Consider the following 18,169-nt stretch of genomic DNA (forward strand, 5'->3'; position numbering starts at 1 on the left):
CCTGCCCCCCCACAACCCCTCCGCCGGCTCTCTAACATCAAGCAAACCTGAAGGCAGCACCCCCTAATTCAGAGAGCGGGGGGCCAGCCCATGTCTGTCCTCCCCATTGCTGGGTGGCTTTGGGCAAGTTGCTCCCTCTCTCTGGGCCTGTCTGTCCTATACATGAAACAAGGGGGTAGGACTAGACTTCAAAACCCCCTTGCAGCTCTGACAAGCCTCTGGTTGTCTTCATCTTGGGCCAGAGAGGAGGGTGAGGGGGCTGAGGGAGGACGTAGGCCACAGTGATGGTCCCTCATTCCCCAAGTTCACAGTGTAGAGCCCATGGCTCTGGTTCCTTGGTCTCTCCCTTTGAGTCTCTGGGGCTTTGTCATCACCCCCAAGACCGCCCTTGGTGTTAGCCCCCCAGGCCTGACACCTGCTGAGGTGGGAGGGGCTGGCCCACCTAGAAGTGTGGGGAGAGGGGAGCAGAAAATGCAGATGGGATGCTTAGGGGCAGGGGTGGGAGGGGCAGCAGGGGCCCTTCTGGCACCAGAGAGAGTGGTCAGAAGCGACGGGGCCACACAGGAGCCAGGACAGGGCAGTGGTGGAGGGGCCTGGGCCCCACGGCCCTGCCCAGAGGAGCTCAGCTCTGACGCTGGCCTGTGGGGGCGGCTGGAGCATCAGTCGTTGGAATGTGGGGGCAGGGCAGGGGCTCCGGGGGCGGCTCACACAGGGGACGTGGCCGTGGACTCGCTACACAGGCTCTCGACGATGTCGGCTCGCTGAATGCGGCGCAGGGCCGCCAGGAGGGCGTCGAGCGTCGCGCTGTCCTGGGCAGCCCAGCTGGCAAGCAGGGCTCGGACCGGGCAGGCCTCGTGGGTGAAGGAGTCTATGTGCTCCGGCTGGTAGCCCAGCTCACCGGCCAGGTGTCGCCAGGTGTCCCCCGCAGAGCCGTTGAGCAGCTTCTCCACCTCCTCCCGCTTGGCTGGTGGCAGACTGCTGTAGAGACCTCCGTCCCCCTTGAGGGCTGCCAAGAACCAGGGGGGCATCAGAGGCGACCCGCCACACCCCCTGCTCCCTACAGTGGGCATGGGGGCCCCTGGGCTAAGACCCAAGAAGGGCTGAGGATTTCTCCTCCTTGGTGGGGGGAGGGAGGAGGAACCTCCCCCCAGGGCCTGGAGGCAGAGGTCTTGGATGGGGGACAGGGCTGCAGAGGGGTCTGGGGGGAGCTGACTCGCCTCCCCTCTCACCCACAGCGTCAGCATTACCTTTGCCATCTCACCCTGCCTCCCCCTACCCACCCCCCCCAGCAATTGGGCAAGATGGCAGGCAGGGGAGGGACACCTCTCAGTCCCAGACTCCACCACAGCAAGTGTCCTGGAGCTGGGCTCTGGGCCACTAATTAGGGCCCATCATTAACTACTTGTTCCCCAGAAGTCTAGGGCAGGAGGCTAATCGCAGCCACTTTGGGGAGTAATTAGCCCTAGGGGGCACAATTAGCTTGATGAGTCTGATGCAGCTCTCCCTTCCCACATCTCTCCACTGGAAAGACCTCTCCTCCCCGATCGCTTGCCTGCTTCTCCCATCCCACACAGAGGCCCCGTTCCCTGTGAGCCGGCCCCTCCAGCAGTCCTTCCTACAGTCTACCCTTACTCACTCCTTTCCTCCCTACCTCAGTTTCCCCCTCCCCGCAGCCCCACTGCTCACCCTGGCCTGCGGCCGTCTGCGTGTGGGGCTGCTGGTCATGCAGGCTCTGGCTGTCCACTGAGATGCCACTGTCACTGTGAAGCTTTTCTCCCTCCGGCGGGGGTGTCTGGTTCGCGGGCCGGCTGTTGGCTCCTTGCTTGTTCTGTTTGTAGCTGTTCCACCTGGAGCCAGAGGACAGGCCCAGGCTCAGGGGGCGAGGGCCCGCACAGGCCAGGGACCTCAGGGATCTGTGCTCCGATGTGTGGGGGCCGGGGCCCTAGCAGGCCCCCCCAAGCAGAGCCACTAGACCACCTATGGTCCTTTTTCCTCTCCATCTCCACCCACCCCTGGCCTGTACCGGAGGCACTGTGCGGGCAGACGGGCTCTCAGGGCTCGGTGCACGCCACAAGGGTTCCACGAATGTTCGCGCGATGAATGGTGCGCCCGGTGATTTCTCCGGAATTCCACTGTTCCCAGTCTACCCTGCTAAACTACTCCCACATGTGTGCGGGGATATGCACCAGATTTCCTCTGCTATTATTAGCAATAAGAAAAAGCTGAAAACAAGTCAAACGTGCATCAAAAGAAGACTGTTCAAACAAATTAGGATCCATCCATACACCGAGTGAGCGCTTACAAACAATCAGATAATCCGAATGTCCTGGGGAAAGCTCTCTCAAGGGAGATTAAGTAGGAAAGGTAAGTTGTAGAATATGGAGAGTGGGAGCCCACTGATGCTTAAAAAAACAAAACAAAACAAAAAAACCTTCTCTATGTTTACGTCTAACTGTAAAAAGTTTTATGTACATGTGTTTATAAAGGCACAGAAAATGGCTGGAAAGGATCCATTCCAAACAGATTCCAATGAGAAGAGAGGTAGGATTTGGAGAGATAAAAGAGGCCTTTTACTTTTTGCTTTACAAGACATTGGTCTTGTTTGCATTTACCCAAACAAGCATGGATTACTTTGAAGATTTTCTTTTTAGGAATGGAAAATGCACTGGAACATTTAAAACACTTTCCAGGGGCGCCTGGGTGGCTCAGTCCACTGAGCGTCTGACCCTTGGTTTTGGCTCAGGTCCTGATCTCAGGGTGGTGAGATGGCGCCCCACGTCAGGCTCTGCACTCAGCGTGGAGTCTGCTTGGGATTCTCTCTCCCTCCCCTACTGCTCCTCCCCTAGCTCATGCTCTCTCCCTCTCTCTCTCTCTCAAATAAATAAGTAAAATCTTTAAAACTAAATAAATAAGTAAAAAAAAAATAATAAATAAATAAATAAGTAAAACTCTTTCCAGAAGTTCTTGCACATCCTGAATTTCTGGATGGATTGATGGATTGATGGATTGGCGACATCCCCAATGTGACACGGGATGGAAGAGACCCTTGAGGACATAGGTCATTGGTGGGCAATGGGGTTTGAGGGATGAGGGCACAGGTGGCTGGTAAAGAAAGCTTGGTGTGCAGTTGGGGGCGGGGAGTCAGGGAGGGGAGCAGCGTGGGAGTGGGGAGGTGCTGGTGCCAGACAGGACAGGAGTCACTGCCCCCCCGCCCGCGCGGGGCAGCTGATGGTGAGGATGAGCATGGTTTGGGGTTGACTCTAAAAAGTGTGTGAATTTTCAGGTCAAGGTCATGGTAAAGCCCTCCTTGAGAGCAGAGGCCCAGTTGTCTGTCCCCTGCCCCTCCCCCCTCACCTCTTGAAGGCAATATAGGCCACCAGGCCCACAACCACAGCAGCCAGGATGGAGCAGTAGACAGGGATGAGGTTGTCGGCAGTGCCTCGGGTCACTACGGGCTGAGAGCTGCCCATCACTGTGGTCACCGCATCTGTCACTGTGCTGGCTATGACGTCTTGCTCTGGAGGTCCCTCGGGCTCCTCTGTGCTGGGGGCGGTGCTGTCTGAGCCCTCGGAAGGCGTGGACCGGGTAATCCACCGGCCAGGGATCTCTGGAGGAGGGAGCTGCAGGAGTGAGGGCCCGCTCCCCACCCAGGCCCCTCCCCTGCCCTACTGACCAGCTGCAGCCCTTCTTCCCCAGGCCCTGCCTTGCGCCAGGCCGTTACACAGGGAGGGTGAGAGCCAGGATTGTGACTATGAGTCATGACGGTAGAGAAGAGCAAGGGCCTGGGTCCCCTTCAGCTCTGTCCTTGACTTACTGTGTGACCCTGGACCAGACCCTTCGCCTCTCAACACCTCAAATCCCCATCTATAGCATGGGGATGCTAAGAGAGACAGTCTCTAAGCCCCCTTGCGTCTGAGGTGCAGCTGGGACCCTAGGATTCTATTTTGCCTCCCCCGGTACCCGGAAGCCTGGCATGGAGGCAAACACACCCAGAAGAGAGAGTGGGCACCAGGAGGCCTCTAGCTGGCATCACTCTGGGAAAATGTCATACTCTGCCTTGTCCCAGTTTGTCCCAACAGTCCCAGTCATCCTGGTCCTAAGGAAGGATGAGGGTACTCAGGTCTGGACAGAAAGACACCTCCCCACAAACTACCTCCCCAAGAACTGGCACCCGGCCTCCCTGATGGTCTCTGATGCCCTAACTCTGGGCTTGGCCGGGGTAGAAGGTAACCAGCTGGCTGGCTTCCCTCCAGCTGGCCCTTAGCTAGCGGCTAGCCAGTTTCCGGTCTTGTGTGGCCCCCAAACCAAACCATGGGGTCTCGCCAGCCAGAGAAGATAGCCTTGGGTAGTCCCCAGCCTCCCTGGGCGGAAGCGGACTGTTGGTGGGGCAAAGGCCTCCAAAGAAGATGCTATCCACTGCCTGGGTGAGGGGGTGGCAGGGAGGACTGTGCCTTGCCACCCACCTTGGCCCTCTCATGTCAGTGGGCACTGCCAGCCTCCCTGAAAGGGGGCCTGGCACCTCCTGGCACCAGTGGGCGGGATTTTCCACTGTGCCACCCAGCAATGGGCTGTACCAGAGGCTGTGGCTCCAGACGGCCTGGGGGTACCCGTCTGGGCAAAGTTGCCTACCCCATCCGTCCTCACTTCCCACGCCTGGGGCAGGGACGGGCAGCAGACAGGACATGCCAATGGGGTGAAGGGGAAGCATTTCTTCCCTGGCTCCACCCCGTTTTGCCCACCCAAGTCGGAGTGGAAGCTGCCACTGGTTTCTCGGGCCTCCTCGGCTCAAGACGAAGATGGTTCAAAGGTCCCCATTTTCAGCACCTTCTGAGGGGTAAGGCCCCCCTGAGATGAATCTGGAATCCATCTGGCTGGCACTAGGGAGGGGGCTGCCATCTGCCACCCCATCTTCCCCCTCCCCCACCTCAGCCCTGGGGGGCAGCGGTAGGGCGGGAAGTGGAGACACAGCCCTGTCGTTTGGCAGCCCCAGACAGGGTGTTGGACTGGGGAGGGTCTTTTCTTGCCCTGCTAGGGGACTGGGCAAGCTGGTGGGGACTTCTGAGCCCTGAGGCTGAGAAACAACTGGCTATGACCCCCCTCCACCCCAGAAGCTGAAGGTATGTTGGGGGATGTTGGTAAGTCAGGCCATCACAGAGGTTCCAGAAATCTCAAAGGGGAAAGACTGGCAGTGGGCATTAAGGGACAGACCAGGCTGAAGACAGGAATGTGCAGGGCACTTTCTCCTCATCTCTCCAGTCCCCTTTGGGGCAGGGCTGAGCGGGGGTGGGGACAGCAGGATGAGATCCAGATGGGGCCATGCCCACCAGCATTCCAACCCCCTAAGCCCTTGGCGAGTCCTGACAGCCATTTCCGGAATGAGAGCTGTCAGACTTGAGGGTGGAGAGAGGGACCGGTTACTCCTAAACCCAAATTTCACTGGGGTGAGAGGGGGAGGAAGAGACCCCAAGGCTGAGTGAGTCACCATGCTGACACCTGAAATGTATACACAAGAAAGTACAATGTACTGGAGGGGTGGGGGGGCAACCAAACCACCATCCAGTTCCATTTCCTGAAGATTCCCTCTGCTTCCGCTGACATTTAACCCTTCAGAGGCTAGAGCAGAGAACAGAAGAGGGACAGGGATAAACACAGCCGTCAGGGGTACCCTCTTCCTTCAGGATGGCTGGGGGAGTAGGGTGGTACCTGAGAGGAACCTGTGAACACGTCCAAAGGCGGGACCCTCCCCTCCCCAGCCACCACCTTTCTTTGCTCTAACCGCGCCCCTGACTAAGCCCCCTGCTGGCTGGTCCAGACTTGCCCGTCAACAGTGCTGCCCGCCTGCCAGCTGCTGGATCTCCCTCCCTGCTCTGCCCTGTGCCTGACGCCACTTGCCTGTCTCCTGGCTGAGGGCGATCGCCACCGGAACCACTCTGTTCTGGGCCCCACTCCCCCAACCCCTCCCAACCCCCATGCAGGAAGCTTCACACACACACACACACACTCACACACACACACACACACACACACACCTGGCCTCAGCCCAGTTTAACCACCCTCCCCAGGTTGAGCTCCAGGAGCCAGGGATAGCGGGATGCAGAAGGCAGCCACGCTCCCCACAGCAGGGAAACTGTCTCCCCCATCTGACTGGGGATGGACTGAAGGCAGAGGCTGTGCTGCCTCCCCCAGAATGGGGGACCTCCTGGGACCTAAATGCTGGGATGTCTACCTCATCAGACTGGGGCAAGGGCTATCTTTTTCCAACAAACTTGGGGCTCCCTGAAGGAGGCACTGGTTGCTTAGAGTGAAGGCACCCTGAGGGAGAGGTCCCCAAGGGAAGTAGCTAATGAGGGCCCAGGCACGGGGGATGGACAGAAAATAAAGGCATTGTCCCAGGAACTAGGTGCACTCCTTGGGGCCCAAAGCCCGGCTAAGGTGAGCACACCAGTTCCTACCCCCCACCCTGGGGCCGACAGCCCTCCATGTGCCCCCATCTCCTCCTTGGGCTCCTGAGCCCTGGGTCTCCTGCTGCCTTCCTTCCTCTGCGCCCACCACCTCCTTAGCATTCCCTGAGTCCAACGCCATCCTCCGCTGAAGGGTAACAACCACTGTAGACCCCACCCCCAGACAACACCAGTTAAAGTGGGCCAGTCACCTTCCCTAATCCACGACCCGGGCATCGCTGAAAACTGTATGACCAATAAGGAAACTGAGGTCCAGTGACCTCCCCACCATCACTCAGCTAGTGACAGAGCAGATTCCATCCCAGATCCCAGAGCCATAAACCACTGTGGACCCATACCAGGCCTCCCAGCCAAAGGGTCCCAACTCCTGAGGGTCCTCAAGGCCCTTTTCCCAGCCCAGAGAGCCTGCTCAAGGGTCAGACATGTTCTGCACTGTGCTGGGCCACGGTGGCCACCTCCGAGTTGCTTATCTGTCGCTCATCCAACCCCGGGCGGGCAGCCACCAGCGAAGATAGCCCTGGAAACTGAGTTGGAGTGTAGTAGCTGCAGCCTGGGAGGAGGCTGGAGGCATTCCCAACACGCAGCCCATGGAAGGACGCGGTGAGAGGGGGTCCTTTGGGCCTGGGCTTCCAAGGAGGGCAGCGGCCTCCCCCACCCGCCCCGGCCTGGCGCTCCCCGACCCCCAGGGGGCGCCCTCAGCCCGGCGCTCTCACCCTCGCACTCGGCGTCTGCCCAGCGCGTGCACTCGCGCAGCTGGCGCTCGGTGTCCTCGCACACGGTGCAGGGCAGGCACGGGTCCACGTGGTTGGCCTCGTCGGAGTACGTGCCGTCGGGGCACTCCTCGCACACGGTGTTCTGCCGGTCCTGGCACGAGAACACGAGACCCGAACCCGCCTCGCACACGCGGCAGGCCTCGCAGCGGCCTGTCGTCTCGTCCTGGTAGTAGCCGTAGGCGCAGCGACACACGGCGTCGTCCGCCTCCACGCACGGCGCCGACATGCTCTGCAGCCCCACGCACTCGGTGCACGGCTTGCACGGCTCGGTGGCGCTCACCACGTCCGAGAAGGTCACGCCTGTGGGCAGATGGACGCGCGGGACAGCCAGGGGCCCGGAAGGTCGCCGCCCGCTGCCTGGGCACCAGGGATGCAGGGGCCGCTCCCCGAACCCTCGGGATCCCCCCCCGCCACATCTGTGAGATCTGCAGGCGGCCCAAGGGGAAGGAGGAAGGTGGGGGTAGCCAGGAGCCCTGGGTGAGGGAGGCCTGGAGTGTGAGGCTTCGCGGGTAACCCAGCTGGAGCCCGGTACATTTCTTGGCAAATACTCTTCGAGAGTTCCCAGCCCTGGACCCTTGTTCGCAGCGTGATTAAGGAATAATCTGAGCGTGGTTCCCACCCAGCTCTCCCCGGGGGCCAGAACTGGGCTGTCAACCCAACCCAGGCACAGGCGGGCCTTCACAAGGGAGCCTCCCGCCTCCGCTGCCCTTCTAGTCCTCTTCGCGCAGGTGGGGGCTCAGGTGTGGCCCGACCAGGGTTAGAGCGCAGAATTTCCCACCCATGGCGCTACCCCACGCTGTTTAAGGGCTTGGCTCCAGACAACGAAACAGCAGGAGGGATTGGAGCTGAGAAAGCAAGAAGGACTTGCCTGTATAGTCATCTGCCCTTCCCAGTGGCACAAAGGGGAGCTTTCCAAGCTCACCCTTGACTCATGCTCTCTTAATGGTTATGATGTCTGATAGAATAAAGGGAGGAACTCCAGGGGTCCTCTCCTCCAAGTGCAAGGAAGGGGAAGGCAAAGAGCCAAATCTTCTTCATCTCTACCCACCCAGGTGCAGAACTCTGTGCCAGTCGGAATGCAGAAGGATGTACCCTTGCTCCAGGGGCAGAAAGAGTAGGATTTAGGAACTGGGAGCCAGGGAAGGAGGGTGTGTTCAGCGTGTGGAAGTAGAAGTAAAGACTAGGATCCCATAAAGGAAAATGAAAGCCTGCCCTGGGTTCTGATCTCAGACTTCTCTAAAGGAACCAAGACACCAGGAGCACGGAGCCCTTATCTTCAGGGTAGGAGTGGAGAAGTGGATGCAAAAGAAAAGCAGAGAGAAATGAAAAGGAAAGCCGCTGAGGGGGAAGAGAAGACAAGACAAGGACGGGCCTGGAAGGAGACCAGTTTCAACCCAGTCCTGGCAGAGGATGAACCCCTGGGTCTCTCTTCCAGGGATGGGGCTGACTTGGACCCAAAACCTGCTTCCACCACTTATTAGCTGTGACTCTGGGTGTTTTCCTTCACCTCTTTTGAGTTTTTTCTTTCTCTGTAAAACAGAGAATAGTATCTCCACTCACAGGTTTGGGGTAGGGAATAAATGAAATTCTACCATAAAGCACTATACACACCACAGGGATCCTGCAAAGGTTGGGCCCCCCGGGGTGGACAATGGCAAGTCTAGTGAACTTGGGTCCCAGGGAGAGAGTCTGCAGAAAGAACTTCCAAATGCAGGACGTCCAGCTTATACAAACAGGAGGATTCTATCTGGTTGACATGTGGCAGGAGGTGCGTTTAGTCACACTGGAGGGGGAGAGAAATTGGGGGGGGGCTGCCCATGGGAAAGCACAGAAAATTAGTAGGAAACTCCTGGGAGACAGTTTTTGGGGGGGTGGGGAAAATGTGGTATTTTTTGGCAGAGAATGAAGGCAGGACCTTAATGGGTTTCCTTGTGGAAACGTTTTGAGGATAGAGGGAAAGTCCGCTGGGTTCTCCAATGCCATAAAGTGAGCTTATAAAGGCAGCCTGTTAACACAGCTGGAGGGGGGAGGGGAACAGGGGGAACAAATGGGAGGGAGGACTCCCGCCACCACCTCCTAGCTGGTCTCCAGCTTCTGTCCCTCGTTCCCCGGAGATGCCCGAGCCTCCCTCTTCCGGGCTCCTCTACCCCACCTCTTGCTTTGACAGAAGGGAGTGGGTTCCCATCCTGGGAGACTTAGGATCCAGGGCAGAGAGGACCTGGGTAGGAGTCTAGGAAATGAGAGAGGAGGTTTTAGTGTAGCCTACGGTCGGCCAGCCCTGTCCTGGGATGGAAACTCTGGGAGGCCAGGACAGGTGGAAAGGTGGCAAAGGCACAACAGAATGTCTAGTCTCTCCATCTAGGCCCAGGCCCTTCTCTGCTGTGGGATGGACTTACAGGACCCACAAGCACAGAGAAAGGAAAACTGTGACTGGGAACACCAAGGAGTTGGGGTTGCCAGACAGACAGGCTGTGTGTGTTTGGGGGGTGTGGTAGAGAGGAATCCAGATGTCAGACTAGGCAGATGAGTATAGCATTCCTAGTTCCTAGGGTGGAACCTGGAGGTCCACACCTGGGTGGCTCAGTTGGTTAAGTGTCTGACTCTTGATGTCGGCTGGGGTCATGATCTTGGGGTTGTGGGATCGAGCCCCGTATGGGGCTCCACGCTCAGCGGGGAGTCTGCTTAGGATTTTCTTTCTCTCCCTCTACCCCTCCCCACGGCCGTGTTCTCTCTCTCTCTTTCAAATAAACAAATAAATCTATTTTTTAAATAAAAAAAGAGTTCCCAGTTCCTATACCCTTGCTCCTATCATGATTAAAGAAGAATCTGGTATGGTTCCTACTGGCCCAGGTGCGCGGTGCGTGCCACCTAGAAGGCACGGTGTGACTAGGCAGGGAGAGGAGGTTTCTGGGCAGGAAAGGAGCACTGAGCCGGTGGCCTGAAGGCAGCAGCTGAGGCTGGGGACATCCAGCAGGGACAGAGAGGCCTGGGGCAAAAGCACACAGAATTCAGCCCCCAGACCTGCCGTCCTTCTGACGGCAGCAGCCCCGGAAAATGCCAGGTAGGACGGGCCACAGCAGCCCTCTCCCATCTGACACCACCCGACAGTGAGGACAGTCCCTGCTCCCGCTACCTCTGGAAAGCTCTGCTTCCTTGGTCAGAGCTGGGGGGACAGGTAGCCACACGCTCCCAGGATCCCCCAAGGTCAGTTTCCAGGGCAGCCAGGACTTGATCCTCCTCCTCTCCCCACAAACACACTGAGGGTAAGTGGCAGCCATTGATTTTACAGCGCAGATGGTATTTTTAGCTGGTCTCAGCCTCAGCTACTCCTCCCACCTGGCCACATTCCCCTACCAGGACTCCACCTGGGGGCTGGGAAGGGGCACCCCCGGGGATCCCTCATCGTGAGGTCCTCCTCCTCCCTCCAAAGACTTCCTCAGCCATTCTCAGTTTCCCTTCTCACCTCCTATACTGGGCCGGACCCATTCTGGTGCCCACACAGAGGTGGGGAGGAGACCCTGCCAGGAGGCAGAGCCCTTGTCAGGCTTCTAGTGGGCGTGCGTCTGCCAGGCCTGGCGCCCTCCCTTCCCCTCCAGCCCCTCCCCCAACCGCCCCCCCCCCCACCGCCCCGACCCTGTACTCACTGTCCAGGCAGGGCTCGCACACGGTCTGGTTGGCTCCGCAAGGCTGGGCCACCCCCTCACCCAGGTTGCAGGCTTTGCAGCACTCCCCGCTGAGGGTGTACAGGCCGGTGAGACATGCCTCCTTGGCACCTCCAAGGGACACCTGGGCGGGGGGATAGATGGGAAGGTCAGACCAACGAGAGAAGCAAGAGGGGGTGTCTTCCCAGAGATCAAACACCCCCTCCTAAAGTCTTCTATTGGAACCACCTGGGCCCGGATGAGCTCACCACGGAGGCATCAGGCACATCAAAGCTGGGGCCGGGGGAAGAGAGGCAGTCGGGGACAGGGTGTCCCTGCAGGCAGCCGGGGGTGTGAGGTCAGAGCCCCGACACTCACTTTCTACAGAGTTCATCTTGGGGTGATGGCAACTTCTGGAATCCTGAGGACACACCACATGGGGAAGGCAGCCTGGGACCCAGCAGTGGGCCGCTGGCCAGCACAGGGCTTCCCACCAAGGGGGCCCCTGGCAGGTAACTCTGGCCCAAATGCCTCTCCCCTGGAGGGATAGCTGCAGGGCTCTGTCTACACAGAGGGAAGCCTTTTTCTAGCAAAGGCTAGCAGGGCCCTCCTCTGGGTCCTTAATTCTACCGTTTCACATGTTAGTCAGTGAGCGGAGTCTGTACCCAAGAGCAGAAGGCAGAGGGCTGGGGTCATGGGTTAGAATCCAGATGCTTCCCTGGTGTCCTGGCCTGTTCTGCTTTCTCTTTCTGAGTCTTCCCTTCTCCTCACCCACAGAGACAGAGCCCACTTGGGGCCGATTGGCCAGAGTCTGGCACCAAGCAGGGAGAAAGGGGCGCCTGCTGGCTTCTCGCATCACCCAGCAGCCCAGTTCTACCAGAGTCTGATTTCCAGCCACCAGCCCTCTCCTCTCCCCGCCCCCACGCAGCCGGTGGGAACAGCGCTGGAACAGGGGAAAGGGGAGTCAGATTCCTGCCACCGAGGCATCTTTGCTCTTTGCTCAGGGATGGAACGATTTAGCACCAGATTCCCTGGGGGGGAGGGGGTGGAGAGTGCTGGCCGCTTGCTTTATGTTTCTATTCCTTAAAAAAATTCTTCGCGTCTAATAAAACTCCAAAGCCTGTTTCCCTGGCCTCAGACCATGCAGCTCCCATTTGGTACAAGGAGGAAGCATGGGCTCTGGGGTCATGGGACTAGAGCAGAGTGTTAAAGGTCCTTTTGGACATTCCTTGCTTCCATGTTGGCAAGCTCATAGCCAAAAATACTCCTTTTTCCCTCCAGCCCTTTAAAATATCCTGAGGTCTACCCAGGGTTCGGTGGAAGGAGGGGGCTGGACAGGTTGGATCTGTGTAGGAGGCAGCTGGTGGTCCTCAGGAGACCAGCAGGGAGGGTGAGGGCAGCACAGGATGGGGGTCCTGGGGTATTTGCCACCGTCTCCTCCCAGGTGGTAGGAACACGGGTCTGGGAACATCTGCAGACCAGAAACCAGGAGGGGTGGGGGCAGTGGGGGTCCCAGATGTAGGCTTTCCCCCAGGAGGGACAGAGAGACTCGGGAAGGGTCTGTTTGGATTTCTTTTCATCCTTGAAGGCTGATGCTTAAATGTCACTTCAAGGAAGTGATCTTGTAGCCCCACGCCTCCCAGAGGAGGCAGAGCAGCCCTGTGACATGTTTTCCAGGTTTACTGTGGGGGACATGTTGCAATGCCCCCCACTGGACAGTCAGCCCCTGGGCGGGGCAGGACTGTGGTTGCCCCAGCACCTGGTACCCAACCTGAATATTTATGGGATTTCAGAATGTGCAAATACAATAGCGACCTCAATTACCTAGAACTCCGGGCCGGGAAATGTAGGATGGGGGTGACTTTCAGGATAGCTGAATTTCCCAAGAATTGAGGATTTGCTGCTCTGATCACCTAATGTTTTTCATGTTAACCACAATGGCTGCACCCTTCTCATTCCGGAATATATGTTCACGGTTTCCGCATGACTCAGGGGGGACTCAGTGATGATTCTGGCGATAGTGCAGCGAAGGCCTCGTGTTCTTTACCCCAAATCACCACCACACTTTTGTCTCTGAGTTCTTATCAGCCTTTTTTTTTTTTTTTTTAGCGTTTCTCTCTCCCTCCTTCCTGTCAAGATATCAGTTGTCAGTTTTTGCCGACACCAGAGTATGACCTGAGCAGCCCCTCCTCTACCATTCTAACTCATTAGGTCAAACTGGATGTAGAAACCGTGTAACTAGCCTGGGCAGGAAGGTGTACATCGGGAGTGTAGGTGGGATCTGAACCGGCATGGGGTGGGAGGGGAAGGGGGCATTCTCGGAGTAAAAGGTGTAAGCTATTCTGCCTTCCTCCTCGGTGGTCCCTGTGGCTCTGGCTCATGGCTTAGAGCTGGGTGATCTGGGACACGCTGAAATCTCTTTGTGCCTCAGTCTATCTTTAGGTAATGGTGACAGTACCTGCCTCATCAGATGCTGTAGACACCAAATGAAGGTGTTCACACACTTCAGGAGCCCTCTGTTTTCTTTCCCAAGGTCTTTCTTGCCTCGTTTGTGGCTGCTGGCTGGGGTCCCGTTGGTTGAGCTCAGCAGAGAGATGAGCAGTGGAGAGCTGAGGGGGTCTGTCCGTGGCACTCGAGCGGCCTCTGCCTGCCCCTCTCCTTTGACGCCTGCTCTCTGGGCGACAGCCCTCCATCCTTGCTCTTCTCCCAAGTCTTCCATTTGGACTCCAGGCCCCATAATTAGTCACCATGTGTTTCCTGTGCTTGTTTTATGTGTTCTATTTCAAAACACCCCAGACCTGCTACCTAACGGTCTGCAACTTTGGGGCAGTTCCCAGTCTCTCTAAGCCTGTATTCTCCCATACAAAACATTGGATCGGTAATATTTACTGCTCAGGGTTGTCATGAAATTTACATGAAATAATTTATGCAAGTCTGTCCAGTGTACAGTAGGAGTTCCATAAATGTTAGCTATCAGATAAGTGTCTTGTCGCGGGCTGGGCTGCTGAGCCTGGCTGGGAGGCAGAGGAAGGGGGGAGCTGTAGTCAGGCCCAAAGAGAGGAAACTACCTAAGAGGTGGGGCAGGACAGACATGAAGAAAGACCCACCAGGAAGAGTCTGAAGAGGGCAGGGGGACTAAAGGAGAATGGGAATTGCTCTCCTTACAGTTAATTAATTAACAACCATTTATTAGTTAACAACTATTTGCTCAACATTGAGCTAAGTGTTTCCAATGAGACATGGTCCCCAACTCCCCACCCCCACCGTATCTTCCCCCATCCCTGCTCAGGGAAATCACAGTCCCATGAGGGAGAGGAGAGATCACTCCACACAGATACTCCAGAAGCCAAGATGCTGAGGGAAAAGGACTTGAGGGACTGCCTTCACCTCCTGTCTGACAGCTGGGGAAACTGAGGCTCACAGGGGCAATTCTGCTAAGTGGCTTCATGCCTCGCCCCTGCCACACCCTCTACTGGTCCAGGGTGGGGCAATCTTGGGAAGCAAGGAGGGATGACACGGATTTAGGCTTATTGCTCCAAAGCGATCAACTGACCCATGTGCCTGAAATCTACATTTATTACACTCACTCATTTCCAATTTGATGGAATGATTTCATCCCATTGTTGAGAATATCTGCAATCCTCTTGCCAGTTCAAGGCTTCCAAAAAAAGAAGGTGGAATCACCCTTAGAATTGTTAACTTTTTAAAACCTTAAATTTTTTAAAGAATTGGACAAAATAGAAAACACACCAAAATGGTTGAAAGAATTTGAAACTCTATGAATGCTTCAATGTGACAAGCTCTAACCATTCACAACAGTTTCAGCAAAGGGGTTCCTTAGGTGAATGGAGGCATTAGCCACCACCATGGGGAAGAAGAGTGTTCAAATATGTGGAGGGTCTTTTGAGGTCAATGCAAACCCGGGGAGACGCTGGCACATGCGCTTTACTCCCTTAGATAGCGGTTGAATTTGAGGTAGGAGACAAGCTAATTAACTGAGGATGAGGCTGTAGGAAGACTTTGAGAGGGGCCTGGGGACTATGGGGGGGAAGGGGCGCCAAATGAGTGGCGCCAAGGACATGAGACACAGATCTAATATTTAGGGCTAGTGATGGTTAAGGTCCTCCTGTCCCGTGATCTAGAAGGCTGGGGCCGGGCGGGCGGTGGCGGATGGGGGTGGGGGAGACACTGTCCACGGAGGGCAGAATAAACCCCAAGCTGAACATTCTGGGTTCCAACAAGGGCGCCACCACGCACGGACGGGGGAAGCCTGCTTTCACGCCCGGAAGTCTGAGAGGTTCAACTCCCTCAACTGTAAAATGGGAATAACTAGATTTACTCTGCAGGGATCTTACACGGATTAAATGACGCCAAGAGACATTACCCAGGGCAGTGCGTGGCACATAGTAGGCGCTCAGCCAATTTTATTATTTCGACCTCCCTGCCCCGCACACCCCCACACCCCGGGAAGAATCTAGGCGCGTGAATGGGCCCGGACTGGTACGGGGGGGTGGGGGGAGACCCCAATTTCCATCCCGGAGCCGCCCCCCCCCCCCCCCCCCCCGGGCCCCCCCCCCCCCCTCCCGCCTGGCTGCTCCTGTCCGCCCATTTGCTGCCCTCGTTGCATCCCTATTAGGCGCATTAGCCAGCCGGGCGGCTCCGGTTACAGACGTCTGAATGACAAAGTGCCTCCATTACCGGCGCGGCCCGCCAGCCGAGCCGCCGGGACGCGCTCCGGTTTCAGCACTCCATCGCCGCGGCGCAGGAAGAAACTCGGACCGCCGCGGTGCGCACAGCCAGCCCGCAGACAGCAGCCCGGCGAGGCGGAGGCAAGCGCCGCGGGGGCTGCGGGCAGCCCGCTCTCTGCGGGGTCCACCTTCCCGAGCCCCCAGGCCCTCCGCGCCCAGCTCCCCTCTTCCCTCGCCTCTCCTCTTGGTGGGGGCACTCTTCCCAGCCCCCGTCCGCAGCCCACGCTCTAGCCGCTCTGGGGGCCGCACTACTGGCCGCCCCAGTCCCACCTCCCCAGTCAAGAGCATCTCTAACCCCCTGTGTTAGTCAGCAAACCGGCCCGCAGTCCCTCCCAAATCTCCAGAGAAGCCACAGGTACTGACAGCTCCAGAGGGCTGAGCTTCGGGGATGGGGCCAGCGTCCAGAGAGGGTCTCTGCCCACCCCAGCCCCCCAGAGTTCCACCGCCGGCCGAGAAAGGCGGCTCTTGAAAGGCGCCGGGTGCACCCCTACGGGGAATGGGGTGTATGGGGGAGTATAGGGAGTGCCGCGCTGGGAATCAGGCGCGGCACAGCCTGGCTAGCACTCTGGTTTAACTTGCTTTGAGATCTTGGCCAAGTCGTTTAAACTCTCAGAGCCTCAGTCTTCCTCCCTGCAAAATGGGGGTTGGGGTGCAACGCTCAGAAAAAAAATGAAGACAGCAGGGAGAGTGAGGACTCCTATTGCCAAACTCTGTGGCACTCCGTTCCTGGGCCCACACAGGTCACACCTCCTGAGTGTCTTGGGACTACGGGATGGACTTAGATGCTTAAGAGAATCCGCAGTCCCCTGCGGAGGCGGAATCTGCGGCGTCTGAGCGCCTCCGTTCGGTTCTGTGCCCAGCGTCTTCCACCAAAAGCTGGGGGCGGGGAGGGTTGGGGCGCGTGCGGAATCCCGACCCGCCTGGGCGCTGGACAGTGAGAACTGCGGGAGCTGAGCTGGGGCTGCTTAACTTAATGGGGGGTCCGAGTGGGAGCGCGGCGCGCAGCCCCAGGCTCGCCCGCAGCGGCAGACGGCACAGCCCTCGCCTCTCAGCGCCCCCTGCGGGCCGCCTCGGCAGCCGCGACCCCGGGCTGCGCGCGGCCGGGACCTTCCCCGCCTCGCGAGTCCCGGCGCTCTGCACCCTGAGACTTGGCTGCGGCCAGACCGGGTGGCACGATGCCCGCTCCATCCCTTCCGGTCCCCCGCGCGGCTTCAAACCTCCAGAATGAGCGCGTCGGCGGACCCCGCCGGGCGCAGGAGAGGCAGGGAGAGGGTTCGTCCCGGCGAAGTGGGCGCTCCCTTCCCGGCCTCGGATCCCCAGCCGCAGTTCCTAGACTGGGCGAGGCCGCAAGAAAGAGCGCGCGACAGGCGCGGGAAACGTCCGTCCCTCTGCTCTGCCTGCTCGTCCCACTGTCCCTCGGCGGGCAGGCGTGGCCCCGACCACTTTGGGGTCAGCTCTCCCTTCTCTGCCCTCTTGCATTTTATTGGCATCTCTCTCCCTCGCTGTCGTCCTTTTTCTCCTCTCCCTAACCCATTTCTCTCTCTTCGGGCGACCCCCGCTCCCCGAAGTCTCCCTCCCACACCCCTCCCCCCCCATTGTCTGGCTGGCCCTCATTGTCCGATGCCCGGTCCCCTCTGCCTCCAGTCCCTCCGACCTCCCCCATTGTTCTATCTCCTTGTCTCTGGTTCCCCGCCCCTGCCCCGCTCGCCCCTCATATCTCTAATCCCGGTCCCATTCCTCTTCCTTCAGCCTGGGTTCGGTCCCACGACCCTCCAGAGATCAAGATGCTCAGGAAGAAAGTCGCCTCGAGGTCTCAGCATCCAAACGCCCTCTTCAGAACCCAGACATCTGAGAGACTCCTCTCAGCTCCTCCACACGCACCCTCCGCCGTACCTGAGGACGCGCATCCGTGCGCCCCTCTCTCCCGCATCTCCACCCTTGGCCTCGGGTCGCCCCTGCGCTCTGAGAACCCTAGACGCTCCTCCGTGGATCCTGGCTGCGGAGCTCCTCTCCCGCCATCCATCCCCAGCATCTGGGACCCCAAAGCTCCCTTCTGTTTTCCCTCGGGAAACCTGAACCCACTGGGGTTCCAGTCCTGGGAGAGGGCGCGAGTTGCCCTCCAGCTAGCACTCACCCCCAGGAGCAGCAGCAGCAGCAGCAGGCGCGGCCCGTCCATAGCGCAGCCGGAGGCACCTGCCCCCATCGCCCGCCTCCCGCGGCAGCGCTCGGCTTCCAGTTGAGTCCCGTCCGCGGACGGATAGGGCTGCGCTGCGCTGCGCTCCAGCGCCCGCCCCCCAGAGCTGGCTGAGGCTCCGCTCACTCTGGCTGCGGGCGGGAGGGGCTGCGAGAAGCCAGTGCGGCGGCCCCGCCTCCTCCCCGCCCAGCCCGCCCACCCCCGGAACCGCGCCCGCCGGCCGGGTGGCTTCGGGGAGTGGAGAGGAGGGGAGGAGAGGAGAGAAGAGGGAAAGGGAGGAGGTCTTGCGCGGAGATTCGCGCCCGCGCGCCCCGCCGCCGCTTTTCCGCGCCCCGGCCCTCGGAGCCTCTGG

The 18,169-nt window shown here is 58.7% G+C and overlaps 1 protein-coding gene across 1 annotated transcript; it reads right to left on the minus strand.

The window, feature by feature from the left end:
* Positions 1–470: 470 nt before the first annotated feature.
* On the minus strand, positions 471–17,897 carry LOC111151744 (nerve growth factor receptor). Its single transcript, XM_022509917.1, has 6 exons — positions 17,758–17,897; positions 10,879–11,020; positions 7,175–7,534; positions 3,355–3,607; positions 1,687–1,847; positions 471–1,006 (listed from the first exon to the last, which is right to left on the minus strand). The coding sequence occupies exons 1-6, from the start codon at positions 17,824–17,826 to the stop codon at positions 705–707; spliced, it is 1,287 nt and encodes a 428-aa protein (XP_022365625.1). The 5' UTR covers positions 17,827–17,897; the 3' UTR covers positions 471–704.
* Between the last annotated feature and the right edge of the window lie 272 nt (positions 17,898–18,169).

This window comes from Enhydra lutris, unplaced genomic scaffold (genome assembly GCF_002288905.1).
Source record: "Enhydra lutris kenyoni isolate GAN:26980312 unplaced genomic scaffold, ASM228890v2 scaffoldscaffold26, whole genome shotgun sequence".
Lineage (NCBI taxonomy): Eukaryota > Metazoa > Chordata > Mammalia > Carnivora > Mustelidae > Enhydra > Enhydra lutris.